At 41.6% G+C, this 19,919-nt stretch overlaps 1 protein-coding gene across 1 annotated transcript in view; it reads left to right on the top strand.

Annotated features, from left to right (window-relative positions):
• The window catches only part of NDC1 (NDC1 transmembrane nucleoporin), a 46,480-nt gene extending 26,785 nt beyond the window's left edge, over positions 1 to 19,695 (top strand). Inside the window, exons 11-18 of the mRNA XM_077453322.1 lie at positions 10 to 171; positions 4,186 to 4,428; positions 7,490 to 7,611; positions 11,043 to 11,093; positions 12,379 to 12,442; positions 16,078 to 16,178; positions 17,314 to 17,474; positions 18,838 to 19,695. Coding sequence (XP_077309448.1) covers positions 10 to 171; positions 4,186 to 4,428; positions 7,490 to 7,611; positions 11,043 to 11,093; positions 12,379 to 12,442; positions 16,078 to 16,178; positions 17,314 to 17,474; positions 18,838 to 18,901 — 968 coding nt within the window. The 3' untranslated portion in view covers positions 18,902 to 19,695. The remainder of the gene's footprint in view (positions 1 to 9; positions 172 to 4,185; positions 4,429 to 7,489; positions 7,612 to 11,042; positions 11,094 to 12,378; positions 12,443 to 16,077; positions 16,179 to 17,313; positions 17,475 to 18,837) is intronic.
• Positions 19,696 to 19,919: the final 224 nt, after the last annotated feature.

Below are 19,919 nucleotides of genomic sequence, written 5' to 3'. Positions count from 1 at the left end.
CTGTGGCAGGAGGTCATCCACACAACTGGATCGCAATCTCAAATGAGTGCCTGAGCGTTTTAAGCAATCTCACAGCCAGACTGGTGGCTCACCAAGAAGCTGCTGCAAGTAACGGGCGTGTGAAGTTCCCATCTTCCTCAGCAGAGTTGAGGAAGTCCTCCAGCAGCTCGGGTATGTCTTCTGTGTTGTGCAATGTATTATGTTTTGCTGCACAGTAATACTAATGGGGTGATCTAGTTTGAATGTTGGTATTGAATAGAATACATTTCACACTGGTCATGAAAAAATACATTGTATCTATACAGTTTTACGAGCTCCTGTACTGATAAAGGCCTGTCAAGTGTCAACAGATGTAAAAGTGAGAATATAGGGTGTGAGGGGCTATCCTGAAATTGGGTATTTAAATGACACCACCTAGCACATTGAATGCAAAGGAAACAAGTTTTTTACAATTTACATCTTAAACGTCACAAAGAAGAAAGAATTTCTTTATTATACATGTGACAGGAGACTGGCTGTTTTGGATTCATTGCTTACAGCTCAGAGTAATGATACCCAAACCCCACACTGGACACGTGGGGATGGGACCCTATGCAATGATATATTGCCTTGCAGATCGGTATGGCATTATACAGATCCATGGCAGTATTCCCCATCTGGGGAGTCAAGCCTGTGAAGGCCCTAGTGGAACAGCTTATTGTGATGGGTGAGGATTGTGCCCTGGTGTCGTGCCTTCTGTGCTCACACTTTTTATTGTTTTGGTCTTCCACTGGTGAGATTGGAGGTGGTCATTTTTTATTTTTATTTTTTCCCCTCTGTATCAGTATGTTCCATATTGTTGTCATTATTGATTATTAATAACGATTTATATAGCGCCAACAGTTTACGCAGCGCTTTACAATGTATAGGGGAGACAACACAATTACAGTACAATACAAAGGGTACAGGAGGGCCCTGCTCATAGAGCTTACATGCTAAAGGGAGGGGGTGGATTGTTCTGATTTCTTCTGCCTAGGTTAGAATTCCACATCTTCAGGAACCGTGTTCCTTTAGGATCTGTGTCAAGGGAGACCCCTCCCCCCAGAAAACTGTCTGGCTTGGGCTGCCTTGGTAGCAAGTGGAAGTGTTACCCTTCCCTCTTGAAGAGAAGCCAGTGGAGGGGTAAGTTTTCTCCAGATGAAGAAGGCTCCTCCTTTTGTGAAATCTACCCCCCCCCCCCCCCCCCCGAAGAACCCCAGGGCCTGGTTATATTTCAGACCCACAAGGCCTTTTTGTGAGTTTTCTTGTGAAAGTGGTCCAGAACTACAGCTTCCCGACTCCTAGTCCCTAAAGGTTACAGGTTTTGGGCGGTGGCATTCTCTGCAACATCCTCGGTTCTTCTTTGTGCATCCTTGCTTAACCACCTTCAGACCGGACCATTTTGCTGGTAAATGACCAGAGGTCTTTTTACAATTTGGCACTGCGCTGCTTTAACTGGTAATTGCGCGGTCATGCAATGTTGTACCCAAACAAAATTTGCGTCCTTTTCTTCCCACAAATAGAGCTTTCTTTTGATGGTATTTGATTGCCTCTGCGATTTTTATTTTTTGCGATATAAACGTAAAAAGACCGCAAATTTTGAAAAAAAATTATATTTTCTACTTTTTGTTATTAGAAAAATCCAATAAACTCAATTTTAGTCATACATTTAGGCCAAAATGTATTCAGCCACATGTCTTTGGTAAAAAAAAAGTCAATAATTGTATATTTATTGGTTTGCGCAAAAGTTGTCACATCTACAAACTAAGGTACGTTTTCTGGAATTTACGCAGCTTTTAGTTTACGACTGCCTATCTCATTTCTTGAGGTGCTAAAATGGCAGGGCAGTACAAAACCCCCCCAAATGACCCCATTTTGGAAAGTAGACCCCCTAAGGAAATTGATAAGTGGCATGTTGAGCCCATTGAATATTTTATTTTTTTGCCTCAAGCGATTGAATAATGACAAAAAAATTATTATTTTTTTTTTTTTCACAAAGTTGTCACTAAATGATATATTGCTCACACATGCTATGGGCGTATGTGAAATGACACCCCAAAATAAATTCTGCTGCTTCTCCTGAGTACGGGGATACCACATATGTGGGACTTTTTGGGAGCCTAGCCGCGTACGGGGCCCTGAAATCCAAGCACCGCCTTCAGGCTTTCTAAGGGCGTTACAGTTTTGAAGGCCATAAAATGCCAAGATGGCACAAACCCCCCCCCCCCCAAATGACCCCATTTTGGAAAGTAGACACCCCTAAATTTAGGGGTACACTAGTGAGACTAGGTAATAAATGGCGGGTGCCCTGAAACTATAAAAAAAATAACTAACCAACCAGCGTCACCTGTAACAGTTATATGGTGATCACTGGTGAAAGGGTTAACTAGGGGGCAATCAGGGGGCTTTATGCGGTAGTATATGGGGGTCCCTGGCGCTATAAAAAGCTGCGGCGAACCTAAATACCTACCTGCCTAACTAGCGTCACCTGTGACACTAATACAGTGATCAGAAAAACGATCGCTTATTAGGCTGGGTTCACACTGGAGCGATGCGGGAACGCCACGAATCCGCGGCGGGTTCCCGCATCACATGCCTCCCGGCGGCAGTTCACACTGCCCTATGCGAACTGCTGGGAGTGTCAGTGAAATGTTAATGACACCCCCAGATCAGTTCGCATATCGCAGTGCGATCTGCAAACTCGGATCGCATGGTGTGAACACCCATGCGATCCGATTCTGCTGCGGACCAAAAAAAGGGTCCCGTGCGAGTTTGCGGCGGGTGCGACACGAATTCAGCCATACTATCTGTATGGCTGAACTCGAATCGCACAGAGATCGGATGTGATTTGCACTGCAGTGCGGTGCGAATCACATCCGTTCTCATAAACCGCTGCAATGTGAACCCAGCCTTAGTGACACTGGCGACGGGGGGTGATCACGGGGTTAAACCTTTATTGGGGGGGTTAGGGGGGTACCTTAGAACTAAAGGGGGCTAACCCTAACTGCCCTAACAGTTATTACAGTCACAAATGACACCAATGCAAGAAAAAAAAAAAAAAAGCAATTGGTGTCACTGTGACTGGGGGGGCAGGGGTAATTGGGGGGTGATCAGGGGTAAAGGGGGGGGTGTGAGTGTGCCTGGCATGTTCTACTGTATGTGTGGTGTGTTGGTGCAACTCACCGAACCTCTCTCCTCGGTGCCGGAACGAAAAATACCGACACGGAGGAGAGCATACATCACTTCCTCTCCTGTGTTTACATTACAGGAGAGGAAATGATGTCACGGGACATTTTCATTCGTCGGGAGCGATCGCGAGGGGGTGGCCATGAATGAATGGCCGTCCCCTCGTCCGGGATCGCTCCCGAACGAATACCGACCACCGCAGGCACCGGGCGGGGGCCCGATCGGGCCCCCGACCGGCGGGCAGGCAAGGACGTACATGTAAGCCCTTATGCCTGCCCGTGCCATTCTGTCGACGTACATCGTCGTGCGGCGGTCGGCAAGTGGTTAAAGGATGTTTTGTACGCGCTCACCCTGACTCCAGCAGTACCCTGTGGAAAGTGAGTTCTCTAAGAAATTAAGTAGGCCTTTGGTGGCTCCGGAACAAAAAGACCCTGTGTTCAGTGAATGAGGTCCCAGTATTTAAAGTGGTATTAAAGCGTTTGTTATTAAAAAAAAAAAAAAAAAAGTTTTATACTTCCCTACTCTGTGCAGTGGTTTTACACATAGCTCTGCCCCTCTTTTCGGGTCCCCTGCCAGTTCCTCCCCCTCAAATAGTGCACCCAGAGAAAGCTGCTTGCTTGCTCACAAATCGCTGCCCTATGTGTCCATAAGATAGAGCTGCAGCTCAAATCCCCCCCCCCCCCCCCCCCCAACCCCTCTGTTCTTTTCAAGTCCCTTGCTGACACTCCTGGATCCTCTCCATCAAATACGCAAAGAGAAAGCAGCTGGCCCTAATTCCTTCTGTTCTAAGACGAAGATGCCGAAGGGACAAGGTTCTTCACAACTTGGGCATTAACTTTTTTTATTTTATTTTTTTAATGTATTTGTAAAACATAATGAGAAGATTGATCACCTATGTAAAAACAAAAAAAAAAACTTAAAAGTATTTTCAAATTAACCCAAATCTTTTATCATTTTAATCATCTATGACTCATTCTGCAGGCACATCATTGGATGAATCTATTGACAAGGCTGGGAAGATTGCTCCTGCTTCTCGAACACCCATGTCTTCTCTTCTGAAGACCACAGCTTCTCTCAAAAGACCCTGGGACTCTAGCAGTGCCTTTGCCTCCCCAGTGGTAGGTCATATTTCCGCTGCCCAGGACCAGAATTCTCCATGGCATGGATCAGTGCAGAGCCCCCACATTATTAGGAGAGGTGCAAAGCTTTGGACGTGTGGTACAGGTGAATATTGATCATTTTGGTACTTGCGCATATTTTGTTTTCTACCTGAAGCATTTGCAAAGAAATCTAAGCTCTAGAGAAGCTTTGATTTATCATTGAAAAAATATTCCATCCTGTCACATGGGTGCGAGTAATGTGCGCTCCTCAATCCCTGGTAGTACCTGGTATTTCTCTTGGCTCCCAGTAGCAAAACAGTGCCCAGGGGGATGAAGCTGAGGAAGATGAAAATTTAAACTATTTTTAAGTTTGGTTCGACCAACTTAGTTTCTCCAACAATTGGTATCTAACGGGTTGTTATGGATGCTAAAATTCTCAGTTGTATTCTGTGCCAGATAACAGTGTGAACTTTTATTTTCCAGTCACTGCTGCTCTAACTCATATGCTCAGTACATTGTCCGTTTACAAAAAGAGAATCAGCCTGTTGCTTCCATTAGTACTCTTTCCAGCCCTGAGTTTTATAAGGCCCCTAACACACTAAAGTATTTTATATATATATATATATATATATATATATATATATATATATATATATATATATATATATATATATATATATATATATAATTTTATTATTATATTGAAATTGCTATAATAGGTTGGTCCTTGACTTTGTCTCGGGCTATTTCACATAACAAGGCAACTACTATCCTCAGTTCATACCAAAATGTTTGTGGCAAGCAGTTAAATAGTAACAATGGGGTACGCTGCCATGAACTGAAAAGTAAAAAAAAAGCATAGAGATTGGGACTTTATAGGTGCAAATAAATTAAGAGATATCAAATATAATGTATAAAATTTTCCTTTATTTTGAGAAGCAAGATAAAAATTCATTAAGACCCCTTTCACACTGGGGCGTTTTTCAGGAGTTTTTCAGGCACTTTAGCGTTAAAAAAAAGCGCCTGTGAAGCGCTTGAAAGAAGCCTCATCTGCAGTCCCTATGTGAAACTCCAAGTGCTTGAAGAGCCCTTTCACAATGTCAGCGTCCAAAAAACGCTCGTAAAGCGCCGCTTAAACTAGCAGCGCTTTACCAGCGTTTTTCGAGCGTTATTGGGGCGCTTTTAACCCCTGCTAGTGGCCAAATAAAGGGTTAAAAGCTCCCACAAAACGCTGCTGCCAATAGCGTTTTTCAGGCGTTTTACAGGCGCTTCCCATTGATTTCAATGGGAAGGGGCGCTTTAGGAGCGTTGTATTCACCGCTCTAAAAGCGCTGCAAAGAAGCTGCTTGCAGGACTTTTTTTTTTTTTTGGACGCCCTGCCAGTGCAGCGCCTCAGTGTGAAAGCACTCGGGCTTTTAAATTGGGATTGCAGCTTCTTTCAGGTGCTTTTTTTTAACGCTAAAGCACCTGAAAAACACCCCAGTGTGAAAAATCTCGGTGTGAAAGCACTCGGGCTTTTACATTGGGATTGCAGTTGCGGCTTCTTTCAGGCACTTTTTTTAATGCTAAAGCGCATGAAAAACGCCTGAAAAATGCCCCAGTGTGAAAGGGGTCTTAAAAAGGGGAGATACAAGTTTTGACTAGTGCAAATGATTTACAGCTTGAACAAAACGGCAATATATGATGTACTTCCCAATATGTTTCGCCCCTAAATCGGGCTTCCTCAGGGGGGTGCTGGTCGTTTGCAGCGTACAATGCTTTCTGTATCTCCTAAAAGCAATGGGACCAGAAACTGCCGGGATACCTAAAATGTATTGCTGCGCTAGAGAAACCGTGTGCCAAAGGTGACCATAGATGGTATAAAAAGACCAGAGGGGCAAGTTCTGCAGCAGGCTAACGCCAGGAGCCACGCACCAAGTATTCGAATCACTTGAAATATCTCTGTGACAGAGCGGCATGCATGTGTCTCCTGGTTCCCACCTTTTATTTAAAGCAAGTCGGTTTTAAATCAACCCGCTGTTGACTCACTGACAGTCCCGTTCACTTTAATGGGACGGCTGGTGAAGTGGCAGTGACACAAGGTGAGGGACGTGTCTGCCCACTAATAGGTGCTGTCATGATTGATCTGAAATGACAGGTGCTCTTTAAATGTAAGAGCTCATTCTTGCTGGTAATTAGGATCTTTAATATTTGCAAACAAAATTTAAGGTTTCCTATTTAGAATAAGCTGTCAGGTTAGTAAAACGATAGCAGAACCAATTTTGCACATAGTTTTACAAAACAATGGGATAAAGGAATATTCCTGAACTTTGTTTTTATCTCATGATTACTGTGAAATTGTGTAAATGCATCAATGAAGTGCCGTGTTATCTCAGCTTGCAGAGCTTGGATTCATTGAATAAGTTTACCAAAAATGTAAATATTGCAGAATATGCAGCCTCATACTACATAAGTTCCATTTTATGCTGAATAAACTAAATTATTAATGTATCGTATTTAGACAACTATCTTTAGATAGATTTTTACTCCAGAGGCATGTTATTAAAATAAATTTGATAAAAAAATCAAAAAAAAATAAAATAAATCTGTGTGTGTATTTAAAAAAAAAAATGTCAAAGGTACACTGCGCTCCGGATGAAAATATAAAGCTTTGTTGACAGGATGACATTGCAGTCTCTCATGTCTGTGAGGAGGGGAGAAGAGTCACTGGAGCTCCCAGCATGCCCCTGCCTCTACATATACACTGCACCCAGGGCATGTGGCTTTTCTGCTCCCCTGTCCTGGCACTGCTGGCGACAACCAGGGATTCCCGTGCTTTGGAGGGTTTTTTTTCCCCTTCCTTTTTTGGCTTAGGGACTGGAAGTGAAGGGAAATCTCCCCAATGGGATTCTACCTGTCTCTTTTTGAAATGGCTTAAGTATACTTTTAAGGCTTCCTGGGATTGATTTTACTAATGGGCTGTTTAAAGTTTCACTTCGCAAAGAATACAATATCATAACACGATAAAGAAAACGCAGCACTTTTTCTTGTACATAAATCATCTAATTTACAAAGTTCTGGGACAGATTCCCTTGCAAAGTGAATAAGAATATTTCCCGTTCATAAATTAGCCCTATTCTGCGCGCCCCCCCCCTCCAAACAAACTCTTATCCAGCTAAGCTGTTGCTTGTTTCTTTTATTTGCAGACTTGGATATCCAGAGAAGCGGCTCGGAAACCTCCTCTATCTCTCGGATGAGTCCGAGACCTGACGGCAGCAGTGAAGGGCCGAGCTTCCTCTTTGTTTGGTACCAAAACAGACAGGAGCAGGTAAGTGTGTAGACAGTAGTTAGTACATGTCTTCAGGTGCTCGTAATTGGATTCACAAAGCAAAATTCATCTCCAGAATGCTCCTATTGGCATATCACTTTAATGTATGTCCTTAGTGATCTATAGGAGGAAGAGGGAGGGGGCCAGGTCTTAAGCTGGTTACAGATGGGGAAAGGGAAAATTCTTAGGAAAAGAAAGCTTTGAGTCCTTCTCTTTTTTTTTTTTTTTTTTTTTTTCTCTAATCATTAATGGGGGCATTTGTTTTCAACCGCAGTGATTGGAAATTTATGTAGCATGGAAAATTTTGTCTACAACACATTCATTTCTATCATTGAGGTGTCTGTTTTATGAAGCAGTGGAAAATATCCACTGCTTCATTCTCCGGCATTCACAGAGGAGACCGTTCTCCTCTGGGCACCAGTTTATGAAGCGGTGTAGCTCATGTCTCCTTTTGTGAAGTGAAGCCTTCTACAAATGCTTTAAACAGTGAAGAACACCCCCTGATACTGGAATCTCGTGAGACTTAACGAGATTACAGTACCAGAAATTCACCGAAACACAGAGGTGTCCGTTATTAAGCAGTGATAAATTATCACTGCTCAGTACATGGACAAGATGGCCCACCTCATGATAATAAAATAAATAGTCCCCCTACATAATATATATTCCCCCAGGATTCTCTCTCGATTCACCAGCTCTAAGCTGGTGAGTCGCGGAGTGAATTCTGTCAGATTTCCAGTGAAGTGCTGAGATTGCAGCTTCATAAACTGTCCGTTTCTCTGTCAGACGGATTCTCAGTGTTTGGACATAATCGACAGAGAACATGTTCTCCCCCGATCATCTGTTTCCTAAACAGTTTGAGCTGAGATCAGCAGCGATCCATCTAAATGATAAAAAAGATAAAAAACAAACTCTTTAGAAAGACAAACAAATGTTCTGAGAATTTTTATGTAGCACCCTTGTCCTAAACAGGGCTGCTAGTAAATTTAGTTGTGCTAGGTGGTAACTAGCCTGGCTAATTTGTACTTTGATCAAATGGTTTTCTCCTAAGCTTGAATTGAACTGTGACTTCTCTCTTTTGTCAATAGATGGCACTGTTACCTTTTTGGCATTAGTATGATTGATTACAGTTAGTTTAGGTTACGAGTGAATGTGTTTTTTTTTATTTTTTTTTTTCTTTGGCTGCTGGGATAGACCATCTATTTGGAGAGTCAGGTGATCAGGGTTATTTCCACCCAGGCTGCGGACTGGGTGGGTGTGTGTGGAGCAGCAGCAGGGGTGTATGCCTCAAGCCTAACCATGAGTAAAGGTTCTCGGCCCGAGGGGAGCCGGATTGTTGCCTGGAGTCATAGGAGAAGTTGTCTAAGGGTGTAGTTTTGAAGGAGTACTAGAGCAGACTGAAGTGTTGGGAAAGCTTCAGTAGAGACTCATCCAGGACATATAGTGGGTAAAGCTTGAAGAGAAGTACATTGGGTAGCTGTAAGTAAAGCTTCAGGGATCCGGCGGATAGCTGTGAGTCGGAGGAACCCAGCGTGTAGCGGTGGGTGAAACTTGAATAATACAGCAGGTAGCTGAGAGTCAGAAGTCCAGTGGCATACCGTGACCTGAACTTGAGGATCTATGGTGGGATACTGTGGTTGAAATGCAAATATTAAATTTTGTCCAAGGAGTCTGCTATTGCATTTGCCTAAGGGTGCCCTGTGCCCTAACCCTCTCTCCCCTGTTCCCGTTGAGGTTTTTTTTTTTTTTTTTGTTTTGGGGGGGATGGTCTAGTGAGGTGGCAAGATCCATAAACTGGGTCCGTAGCACATGGCGGAGCTGTGAATATCGAAATAGATGGTTTGGAAGAGAGTGACCGGGAAGGTTCTGGGCCCAGATGCAGTCATGACTTGGTGCAGGTAGATCACACCATATGAGGCCCGAAATGATAGGGTTTGGGATGGTGCACAATTCTGGCATGTGGCCCTTGAGCCATAAAGGGGTGTGGAAGTGGAGCTGACCAATATTTGTGTCTCTTTAAGGTGATTCCCCATACCTATACCACTGCAGCTCTAGAGAGGCTAAGTAGTAATCCTGCAAATCCAGAAGGGAGGTTCCCCCCCCCCCCCATGGACGTGGGGTTTTTAAGGATTGGCCAAGCTAGCTTGTGTCTACTATGTCCCCAGACAAGAGTTTTTAAAATAGATTCCATCTTCTTAAAGAGGTTCAGAGGGATATATAGAATCTTAGGTAGGAGAACCATCTTGATTATACGTTATACACTCCATTACGCTCAATGGTAATCTAGCCCATGCTTGTGTTTTTAGCTTTAACCAAGGTAAATGGAGGAATATGTTAAGAGGAATATAATCTCTAAGACTCCATGTAACCACCACTCCCAAATATTTAATTGTTAATACTCTAGCTAAAGGTAATGGAGGATGTATGGGAATTGATGCAAGGGGAGAATCTGGGATTTATCCCAGTTAATGCGCAAACCAGAGAACTTTCCCAAATTCTCATCTCTCTAGTGCAGCTTGTAAACATGGTCCCTGGTCATCTAAGTACAGGATGGTGTCGTCTGCGTATAAGCCTATTTTTTTCTAGCGTAATAACCCATGCGAAGGCGAGATATGTTGTGTTCTGCCCTAATGGCAATGGCCAGTGGTTCGGCCGCCAGGGCATACAGCAGAGGGGAAAGGGGACCCAGAGGAGGCTATGTAGGGAAGTGTATCCTTTAGCAAGCAGGATAGTATACAGGATAAGTAGCAAGCGGAGCTCTCACAATCCATAACCTACTCCATCGCCCTCCAGGCCACACCCCCCCTCCCCTGTTCCTGTTAAGAGAAATAAAATCCTCCTTTGGTCAGTATTAAAAGTGACTGACTGGCGGCCATCTTTCCACCTTGCACAATACCCACTATGCCTAGTAACCTGTACCCTGAGGAGGAATGTCAGCTTTCCCTGGTTCTGGGGGTCACCACTAGACCTCTGGAGGTTGGGGAGACTGCTACATGTGCACAAATGTTTCTAAATGCTCTTTTCCTAAGAAGAATTTTTTTGTGAAATTCTATCCACCTATGGCCAACTTTTAAACTTGTCATGCCACAGAAAATGGGAAGTCCCTATATGCAGGAGTCTTTCAAAGATGTCAGAATTGTACTGCCACAGCCTGCTGTAGTATTGACTGGTTTATTTTGAGATGAAACTAAAGATTCTACACTTGTGGACACCTTTCCATAGCACAACACAACTCCTTTCTATATTTAATCTTCCCTAGCACCGTTTTCTTTTCTTTTTTTTTTTTTTTTTTTTCTTTTTTATTGCTGTGTGTGTTTTTATTATGGTAGAGCAAGAGGAAACTAGAAATTAAATTGCACACCTTAATCTCACTTCTGTTGCCAGTGTATTGACATTTAGGCACACTAAAAAGATAATTTAATTTTTTTCAGATCAAAAACTTCTTGTCAAAGCGAGTCTTGATCATGTATCTTTTCAGCAAGGTAAGCCTATTGGAGTTGCTCTTCTAATTTCATTGAACATGCAAATGTGTATGCAATGCTTAAGATTTATCATTGCTCTTTTGTATAAATTGTGTGGTGTGAGTTTACAGGCTGTTGGTGAAATATGCTTTCTTTTAAATGGCCCTGTATCCCAAAATTACATTCCACTCCAAATCTTTGACTGGCTAATGTCAGGTTCAGACAATCTATATGGGTTTTAATTCACTTATATATGGAGTTCTCGTTCAGACAATGTATCCCTGTGCACTCTGGTGTGCATCCTATGCTTACCATGTGTCTGACAGCTCAACTTATACATGCTTCAAGCATTTCACTATTACTCCTAAGGAAAGCTATACTGAGAGAAATACTGTATAATAATGTAGGTTGCTCTAGACTTGTATGGACCTGAGAATATGTAGCTTGCTGCTACCATGTATCCTGGGCTCAGCTGCCTCAACTGCAGACCAGTGATAGGAATTGCAGAAGTTAAACATATGCTGGAGTGTAGTGGGAATGCACACTCCCACTGGCGTTAATGTTGTACATTTTCCTTGCCTAGGGCTTGACTTGAAAGAGCTGCTCCATGCACAACAAAGAACGTCCAGAGCCTTTTAGGACTTGGAATGTGTATTTAGGAAACATGCATGTGTGAATCTAAAGCCTCATACACATGATCGGACTTTGTACAAACTTTCGCGTGGACTTTTGTACAAAGGGTGTTGGCCCTGAACTTGTTAAGCATACACATGATCAGACTTTTTCAGCCAACTTTCACAAAATCACGTGGTTTTTCTGCTCTTTACCGCCACCTTTGGTCAACTTCTGTTTTGTTGTCTGATCTTTTGCATTGGTTCTGAGCATGCATGTTTGTAAAGTCCGATGGTTTTCTGTACACACGATCGGATTTATGTTGCCAAAAAGTTTGTCCGTTCGCACAGCCAACAAAAGTCGAATGAAAACTGAAAAAGTTTGTCCGATGGAGCGTATACGCGGTCAGATGTTGCCTTAAAACAGCTAATTTGCATGTTTGTTTTCAAAAAGTCTTTTGTACGGGCCTTAAGAGTAATCTTGGGGTGATTTTTTTTTTTTTTTTTTTTTTTTTTTTTTTTATTTTAGTTTAGTTTAGGTTATCTTTTTTTTTTTTTTTGCTCTGGGATGTTTTATTCTGTGAAGGGAGTGATGTGTATAGTGTAGGTTTATAGGGGTGTGTATATGTTGTGGTGCTTTTATTACATCTTTGTGCTACATCACTAAAATGGTCGTCGTTGTTTTGTCTATGCAGCACCCGGAAGCCTCCAGTCAAGAATTGTTTGCAGATTCACAGATTCATATCTGGGCTTTGGAAGGTGAGATATGAGAGAACCTCTAACAAGCAGTTTAGGTCCTGAACACAATACAGTCTCAAAGCTATGGATTTTTTTTCACGCTGAGCTATACACTGGCCTCAATGTCTAATAGTAAGATTTTACAAAATAATTATTTCCTTACCCTAGCATGTACCACATTTCTACACAGTTAGAAATTCACCTAAAGGAATCATCTGAATAGGCAATCACTTGGGAACAGAGCCTGTTAAATGAGATGAGTTGACGAATTCTGTCCAGGGGCTTCTCAAACTGAAGGGATAATGGAGAAATGCATACAGAGGTTGCTTCCTTTGTGTGTGTGAAAAAAAAATAAAAAATCATGCCAATTTTACCTAATTGCCTCTTTTTAGTAGCCCAATGATTCTGTCCCTTAACCGCTTTATGACCGCCCCATAGCAGATTTTCTGCTACAGGGAGGCCGCTCTGTGTAGAATCACATTGTATGCGATTCTGCACTTCTGGATTTTTGGGGGCGCACATGCTCCTGGAGGCTCGCTCCTGTCTTGATTTTGCACAGCATGAGCTGATCACTGGGTCCCGTGTGGGTTTTTTTTTTTTTTTATTGGTCGTTTTTTTGTTTCTAGCGCAAAAAATAAAAACCACAGGGATGATCAAATACCACCAAAAGAGAGCTCTATTTCAGGGGGAAAAAAAGGACATAAGTTATTTGGGCATTTTTTGTTTTTTTTACTGATGTTTTATATTCTGTGCTAAAGTTGACCTTTGTATAAAATTGGGCTCTGACTGTGTAGGGTTTTTTCCAAACAATATTCTGATTGCATTGTTCACCATTGCGAAAGGGTTTCTTGTATCATTACAACCAGTGATGAGTGCACACCTCTCCTGTAGTTTATATTCCTTTAGCATTTCTTTTTATCATGATAAATGTTCACACAATCGTAAGAAAGGAATAGTGTGCTGCAGGAATTTATTGCATGGTTTGTGTAATGTATAACATGCAAGCAGCAACAGAGTAGGTTTAAGCCTATCTCCACCTTTTTTTTTTTTTTTTTTTTTTTATGTTCCTTTCTAACCACTTAAAGCGGTTCTCCACCCTAAAGTGGAAGTTCCGCTCATGTGACCCCCCCCCCCCCCCCCCTCCGGTGCCACAATCGGCACCTTTCAGGGGGAGGTGCAGTTTCTTCAGCTCTGTGACCCAATCACGGGACACCAGCGGCGACCGGGTTCGCTGGTCCCACGGTCACGGAGCTCAGGACCGGGTCACAACCCACGGCTGGGCACTTGGAGAGCCACGTACAGGTACATAATTGTGCCCAGCCGTGCCATTCTGCCGACGTATATGTGCAGGAGGCGGTCCTTAAGCAGTTAAATAGTTCATTTGAGCCATGAAACCAAATCTTTACTGCACTTGCTCTGCGCACTGTATGAATTGTATGCAGTCACGACTACATATAGTATATAGCAATGTGTTCCGGCATTGGGATGGGAGCTTCCCGTCTCACTACTGGAACACAATCAAATTGGGCTGAAGCCATTCATGGGAAGCTTTGTATTTTATGAATGGTCACAAAGCTTCCTCCAATTGAGTTATTTCAGAGATTGTGTTGTCATTCATCTGCCTCAATTAGAGGAAGATGAGACTACATAGAGTTCATACTGTGTGCACAGCCATGTGCACCTGCTAGTGCAGTAAAATGTTTGAGCCAGCTTGGCCCAAATAAACTATTTAAATAGACCTTTAAAGGTGAAGATCAGCTTTAAAGCTTTTGTTACTCCAACACTTCATATTCCTGATATGTGCCTGCTGTACCATGTACTTGTATGATAAAGAATCCTGTTCTTGTATTGCTACCTTTTATGTGAAATCTCTGGTGTTCCTGCCAGTCCCTCTGCTTTCCTGCTTAAAACTGACCACGCTAAGCAGGAGAGCACCCTGTTGTCAGTTCTCTAGCTATGCCATGTCCTGACATGCTCCCCTGCACAGCCATTCACTGGAAAGCTCAGTGTGCTGCTGCTGCTTCTCCTCCCCCCAGCTCATGCAGCTGAGAACAGAGACAATGTGATATTGCATATAATAAAGAGGGGAAAAAAAAGGTACCATATTTATCGGCGTATAACACACACCCCAAGTTTAGGAGGGAATTTTAAGGAAAAAAAACTTTTAGGAGGGAAGTTTAAAGGAAAAAAAACCTTACATTTATATGCCCATCGGTGTCATCTGCAGCCTTGTCCACCATGGCAGCCTTGTCTATTTAAATGGTCTTTTTAAAAAAAAAAATTTTTATGAATGCCGCCGCCGAGATATCTCGGCGGCACGTAGTAGTTCTTGGTGGCCTCAGGCCGCCTTCGGCTCTTCTCTGCAGCTTTCGGCCGAAGGTCGGCCGGAAGCCGCCCAGAGGCTCAGAACTGCGGAGGTTCGGCATATAACATGCATCCGCGATTTTCCCCTGCTTTTAAGGGGGGAAAAAAGTGCTTGTTATACGCCGATAAATGCGGTATTTGTTTCTTTATATATATTAAAAATCCTATGCCTTTTCATTTATATTTTTCTTAACTAAATGGGTTGTTTTTAAAAGGTGATCGTTTGCAGTCACTTTAAGCCTGTTCATTTTGAAGTTCGTTAATGTAGAACACTTCACTTCAGCAGAATGGATTATATGCAATTAGCGGACCTCCAGCTGTTGCAAAACTACAAGTCCCATCATGCCTCTGCCTCTGGGTGTCATGCTTGTGGCTGTCAGTCTTGCTATGCCTCATGGGATTTGTAGTTCTACAACAGCTGGAGGTCCGCTAATTGCATATCCCTGCGCTATAACAAAAAGATGGTTGATGTGTAGATGAAAGAGATTGTTCTGTTTGTGTACCCCTCATTTTTTTTCCTGGATTGCTATGTGCAATCTTCAAACACATCAAAAGTGCAACAACTTCACCGTGTGCCACCATCAGTCAATCTTGTGTGAATTCATTCCCAATTCTCAGAGAACTTGCCAAAAACTAAGACCCTTAAGATTTATGAGTTCTACTTGGTAATATCCAGATCTCAAGACATAATTGCCACATATGGCTTACACATGAAAACAAGCGACAATAAGCGGAAAGCATTGCATAATTCAGTTTATTATAACACATTAAAAGCGAATAAATCCAATCCACTCACAACAGTGCTATTGCAACACTAACAATAGAGCTTATGTTGAAAAACACAGCGCCACCTGCTGTCTGTCAATGGCTTTTCTCAGTGTGGGATGACATCACGTTCCTGTAGCAGCGCCATATTGGTCTTCTCATCAAGACTTCTTCAGGGACCACTTTTAAAAGACACATTTGATTATGGCACTTTAGTTTAAAGGGATAGTGCACATTTATAATGCTCCACAGATAATTGACTGGCTAATTAAGCACCTGTTCAAGGTTTTGTGAATAGTATCGGCTTCTCTCTTCTTCTCTCTTCTTCTTCTTCTTCTTCTCTCTTCTTCTTCTTCTCTTCTTCTTCTCTTCTTCTTCTTCTCTCTTCTTCTTCTCTCTTCTTCTTCTCTCTTCTTCTTCTCTCTTCTTCTTCTCTCTTCTTCTTCTCTCTTCTTCTTCTCTCTTCTTCTTCTCTCTTCTTCTTCCCTGCTAAATGGGTGGATTCTAAACTTGGGATGTCTTTTCAGGGTTGTCTCATCTGGTGGCAGCCTCATTCTCTGAAGATCGGATGGGAGTGGTACAGACAACATTGTCCAACATACTAGCCACACTTCTGAATCTACAAGAGGTAAGAGACAGTGGTCATGCCTTAGCAGCCATATTAAAGCTAAACTCCACTAAAAGGCCACCCTTTAATAACTGCCTCATATTCATTGACTTCACCCTGGATAAGTACAGTGTACTACAAGATTTTTTCAAAGCATTTTTAAGCTTTTAGCAAACTTGCAGCATCTTATTGAAAGTATTAAAGTGTTACTAAACCCACAACAATAACATCAGTCTGTATATGTGCGAAAGCATTCTTGTTATACTCACTGTGAAACCTACATTTTGGCAAGTTACAGTTCACTTTTGTTAACTACTTTTGTGTAATTTGTTGAAACTTAAAGTGGACCTTCAGTAATTTTTTCATCTTTCTATCTATTAAATCTTCTGCCCTTGTTTTAACTTTGGATAGTAAAACATATTTTTTTCTGACAGTAAATACCTTTTATACAACCCACTTCCTGTTTCTTGTCTGGTCATTAACCCAGGCTTATGACTTGCACAGCTCTCTCTCTCTCACTCTTTGGAGAGTTTGCCAGGAAGAGAGAGTGGATGAGCGCTGCAGAGCTGGAGGTGTGCCTCTGTAAATCCAGGAAGTGAACAGACAGCTTCAGCTGCCCAAAGTTAAAATGGATGCAGCCAGACTTAGTGGAGGGAGATTTCTGCAGCATATTTGGCAAGTACAGAATCACTGTATATTTAAAATGGTATGCAAAGTGGTTGGAGGGAAGCTTAAGAATAGTAAAGATGTTTTCATTACAAATTATGCTAGCAGACTGCAGTTCTTCTTTAAGCCTAGTACACATGGTATGGGCTAATCTCCATATCGAAAACGAATAGGTCACTAAGGTACGAAAATTTTCATATAACAGAATAATTGGGAAGCAATGTAATGTATTTGTATTATATTTTCGGACAAAAACTCTACCGATTTAAACAAAAATCTTATGATCTGGTATCATACAAGAAAAGTTTTTTTGTTTGTGCCTTCAGAAAATTTTGGATGAAAGCTGTATAGTAATGATCTGATTATCGTACGATTGCCTCGAAAGCAGTATTTTTTTTTTTTTTTTTTTTTTTTTTGTACAATATTCTGATTGTGTGTACAGGGCTTTAGCCTTATTTACTGCTGCTGATTACATTTTACTTTGTTACAGGCCGTAGAGAAGCATTTTAAGCTCCCACATGTATCCAGCAAGCCTGCCAGAGCTGCACAAGGTTTGGTAGATTCCTCCTATAAGACACTACGATTTGCACTGCGATCTACTCTAAAGACTGCAATCTATAGGATAACCACAACGTTTGGAGAGCACTTGCAGTATGTATTTATCCACTCCGAGCTATCATTCCCTTTCTCATCCCTTTTTTCCCACTATAGGCCTGTTTTATTCAGCAAAAAGTTTCATTTTATTTTTATTTATTTTTTGATTTGGGACAAGCTAGGCCTTTATTTTTTTTTTTTTTTTTTTTTTTGACAATATGCTCTAGACAAAATGAGTAACAAATTGTAAAAAGGAAAATAAATTTTTTTTTACTGTAAACTAAAGTATATATTCCTGTTTAAAATGACACTAAAATGTTTACAAAACATGGCAGTTTTTTATTTAATGCAACACTGAAAAAAAACAAAACACAAATGTAAGCTAAAACAAAAAAGTTTAAAAGGCTCAAGCGGTAGTAAACTAAGTTTAACCAGTTCTGGATTAGCCGCCATAATTTTACTGCGGCAGGTTGGCTCGGCTGGGCGAAGCAACGTTACTGTATGGCGGCCACCGCTGACAGGGATTCCATTATTCACCCGGTCTCCTTTCTGGGTTTCCAAGTGCCGACCATTTAGTTGAGCCACAATGATGTCGCTCCCGCTGCGCAGCTCTCTCAATGGACAGCATCCCCTGCCCATTAAGAGTACAATGCACATATACTAGTTGCTACATCAGCTGCTAAACGTGAATCTCCTAAATATTTAGGAGAGATTCACTGTACCTACAGGTTAGCCTTATTATAGCCTTAGGAATCATGTACACAGGATGTTTAACCTCTCCTGAACGATTTAAATTGACAGCTAGAAACCGGCATCTAAAATAGCAATTTAGTCATGTTTACGCATCGCTTTTAGACACGTTTGCATAAAAAAGAAAAGTCTGTAAACAAGAGTTGGCACGTGCTGTTACAGGCATTTGGCATTTCAAATGGCCCCGAACATCCATCTAAACCCTTTTTTTTTTTTTGCACCCAACTGCTCCTAAACATCTGTTTACCAGCAGCAGTGTAGGTGAGGCTGTACCTGTAAGTACAAGATAAAAAACAAAGTTTACTTTAAAAAAAAATTAAGAAAAGAAAACTGGCTACGGGGAAGGAGGAATTGGGGCCAGTTAGGGGTAACTAAGATATGAAGGCATTTCCCAGCTGTGATTTTTGACAATCGAGAATTGCTAATAATAGTGGTGGCAGCGAGAGAGGAGCTAAATATTGGAGGTGCGCCCTAGAGGCTTTTTTTTTTTTTTTTTTTAAGAATGTATGTTTTGCACTTAAGTTTTCCACGTGGTTAATGATGATGAGAACATGGTTTATGTGGTGTTCCTTTTTTTATACCATTATCGGGATGTGTTTATAGTTTTTATGTAAATGTAATAGATGGACATTATTTTATTTATTTTTTATTCCCCCCCCCCCCCCCCCAGCGCCATTCCAGCATCGGCAGAACAACGGAAGAAGCTGCAGCAGTTTCTTGACTTTAAAGAATGAAGCACTGATTGGGAGTCTTCTCAAAGCAGTGTAATGTGTGGACTACCCCACTCCCTCCACAGAGTCCTTGGAGAGAATTTGTCACAAATTACATACCAAACCCAAGAAGCCTCACATGGAAGCTGCTTTTGTTTTTTAGGCCGAATTCTAGTTCTAAATGAGGAAATGGTCTCAACTTGCTAGTGCTACTATGAAGCCCAGTATCTGGAGAATTGCCATTTTCTTGGAAGATTATTTCTTGTCTAAGACAGGTTCCTTTAACATTTACTTGGAAATACTGAAAAATGGATAGGATGTGGACTCTGTTACTGCGTCTATTTATTGTCTTACTGTAATTTAGCAATGTTTGTTTCCATTTTTGTTCCTTTCTCTACTCTGTATTTTTTTGTTTGTAAATACCATGAAACTTCCTTTTTTTTTTTTAAGTGCAATCAACGCTACAATATTAAAGGTGAACAAAGTTCAGACAGCTTCATTTTTATCGTGTGATTGTGATATACAGTCATAATGATAATAGTATGAGATCATGGGCAGCTGTCAATGTGCTATGGTTCTAAACTAAATCCACTAGGAAAAATCTGTGTAGAATAAAGATGAGCACACCGCCCTGAGGTTTTAAAATTTTGCCTATGCATATCTGGAGTTCTGCTATCATGTATATAAAATTTTCAAGGGAAAGCGGAAATGCTTAACAAAAGAACATTTAATAGTCCCAAATTACATTGTATTGGGGAAACCCATTGCCAATATATTTTAACACTGTACCTAATAAACTTGATCTGCACTATCAACAACCTTGTGGCATTTTTTTTTCCTCTCCCCCCCCATGTATAATATGACATGCAGCGTTCATGGACCCAACAAAACAATGGCTTTCAGATGTTGCAGCTCCAATCTCTGTGGCTCTCCTTTTGAATATAATGTTAATGTTGAACTTGATTTGGACCCCCAGGGCTGTTGCTATAATGCACAAGTTTGCACAGCGTATTTGCATGTTATGGCACATATGTATTAAGGC

This window comes from Lithobates pipiens, unplaced genomic scaffold (assembly GCF_037356315.1).
Source record: "Lithobates pipiens isolate NorthernLeopardFrog02 unplaced genomic scaffold, aLitPip1_a1.2 Scaffold_23, whole genome shotgun sequence".
Taxonomy (NCBI): domain Eukaryota; kingdom Metazoa; phylum Chordata; class Amphibia; order Anura; family Ranidae; genus Lithobates; species Lithobates pipiens.
This window is presented reverse-complemented; position numbering and strand designations above follow the sequence as displayed.